At 44.2% G+C, this 1,746-nt stretch overlaps 1 protein-coding gene across 1 annotated transcript; it reads left to right on the plus strand.

Moving 5' to 3' along the window:
• The first annotated feature begins 774 nt into the window (after positions 1 to 774).
• On the plus strand, positions 775 to 1,746 carry LOC122050659 (flavin-containing monooxygenase FMO GS-OX-like 9). Its single transcript, XM_042611551.1, has 3 exons — positions 775 to 1,249; positions 1,324 to 1,394; positions 1,495 to 1,746. The coding sequence occupies exons 1-3, from the start codon at positions 775 to 777 to the stop codon at positions 1,744 to 1,746; spliced, it is 798 nt and encodes a 265-aa protein (XP_042467485.1).

Here is a 1,746-nt window from a genome sequence, read left to right on the forward strand (position 1 = left end):
CGGGCAAAATCCACCTTCAAACATCTTTTCACTATATCTCAAGCACTAATTTGTCCACCCATTTCTTGACAAACACTACAAGAAATTTTAGATTTAACCACACCTAATAGACAACAGTTTTTCGAGAAACTGATGTCTTTTTACCATTTAACAACGGTTTTATTGAAAATCGTTGTTGTTCACCATAATTTTTTTTAAATGACAACGGTTTTTAAAAAACTGTTGTCTAATGTATGTCAAAGACAACAATTTTTAAAAAAACTATTGTTTAATGTATGTCAAAGACAACAGTTTTAAAAAACTGTTGTCTTTTAGCGTTGCTTACATGATAATATACAACAGTTTTATTAAACTGTTGTCTATTGAATGTTGTTGAATCCCAAAAAAATAATAGTTTTTTTTTAACTTCACGAACAAAAACTCACGAACAAAGAGTTTTTTTGTTCGCGTGAGGCTAGGTCACCACTGCCGATTCCCCTTTCCCCTCCTTCCCAACCCGACGCTGATCCTCACTGCCTATCGATGTCGCGATACTTCTTCTCCCCGCATACATAACCACCAGCCAAGAGTTACTCAACGCCGACTGAAGCCTCATTGAGTCGTGCCTTGCTCCGATCAACGCCATAGCTGCCGTCGCCGTGCCCTAACTCTTCCCCAACGCTGGAGTCACGAGGAAATCGATCGCGCTAGCACCAAGCGTCCACCGCCGGCTAAGGCTCTTCTCCACTGCTGTTATTTGTATTAACAGCTCATATGATTACCTTTAGATAATGAATGCCAAAGAAACTCGTATCGGCCATCAACGATCATATGATTCATACCACCGCCGTCGTCGTGCTGGAGCAGAACCACGACCTCGGCGGCCAGTGGCTCTACCAAGACGCTGGCTCCGGCGCTGCCACAGTCCACAGCAGCGTCTACGCCTCCTTGCGCCTCAACACGCCGAGAATTTACACAGAGTTCAGCGACTTCATGTTCACTCCCGTCGAAGGAAGAGACACCAGGAACTTCCCCGGCCACCGCGAGTTCTTCCTCTACCTCAAAGACTTCGCCCGGTGTTTCGGGTTGAACGAACTCATCAGGTTCAACTCAGAAGTAGTCCACGTCGGCATGGCGGCAGCAACTGGCAAATGGATTGTGAGATCAAGGGACAGGAGAACTGATGACGGTGAGTTCATGGAAGAGATCTTTGATGCGGTCGTCGTCGCCACCGGCCATTTCTCTCTACCCAGGCTCCCAAAAATCAAGGGTAAAGCATTCACTAATTAAGCTCTTTACGTGATTTCGCCACTCTGTGACCTTCTCTTCTTCTGTGCTCCTCAGGAATGGAGGAGTGGAAGAGGAAGCAACTTCACAGCCATGTCTACAGAGTCCCAGAGCCATTCCAAGATGAGGTGGTTCTTCGATCTAGTGTAGAGATAAGTTAAAACAGCAGAGGATTAAATCATTTATGCTCTGTAATTGAATTCCTTGCTTGTTTGTGAATATTTGCAGGTGGTAGTGGTCGTTGGTGGCTCAATCAGTGGACCAGAGATTGCTCTGGAGCTTCTTTATGTTGCCAAAGAAGTCCATATAAGTACTAAACACGTCGAAATCCCTCATAAATTAGTGAAGCCTGTGTCCAAATATGCACATCTGCTCTGGCACCAAGAGGTAATTGTTGAAGTTCTGTTGATATTATTGTCTTCGATCCATAGCATGAAGACAATGATATTTAGTAAAAGATTATCAGACCAAATTGAGTGA

The sequence above is a fragment of the Zingiber officinale genome, chromosome 3A (assembly GCF_018446385.1).
Source record: "Zingiber officinale cultivar Zhangliang chromosome 3A, Zo_v1.1, whole genome shotgun sequence".
In the NCBI taxonomy this organism is placed as follows: Eukaryota; Viridiplantae; Streptophyta; class Magnoliopsida; order Zingiberales; family Zingiberaceae; genus Zingiber; species Zingiber officinale.

Bases quoted from the DNA above. Each gene is read 5' to 3' on its own strand.
- LOC122050659 (XM_042611551.1), top strand. From the start codon at position 775: ATGCCAAAGAAACTCGTATCGGCCATCAACGATCATATGATTCATACC. The intron at 1,250-1,323 runs GTAAAGCATTCA...TGTGCTCCTCAG, and splicing joins CAGGCTCCCAAAAATCAAGG to GAATGGAGGAGTGGAAGAGG. The intron at 1,395-1,494 runs GTGGTTCTTCGA...GAATATTTGCAG, and splicing joins CAGAGCCATTCCAAGATGAG to GTGGTAGTGGTCGTTGGTGG.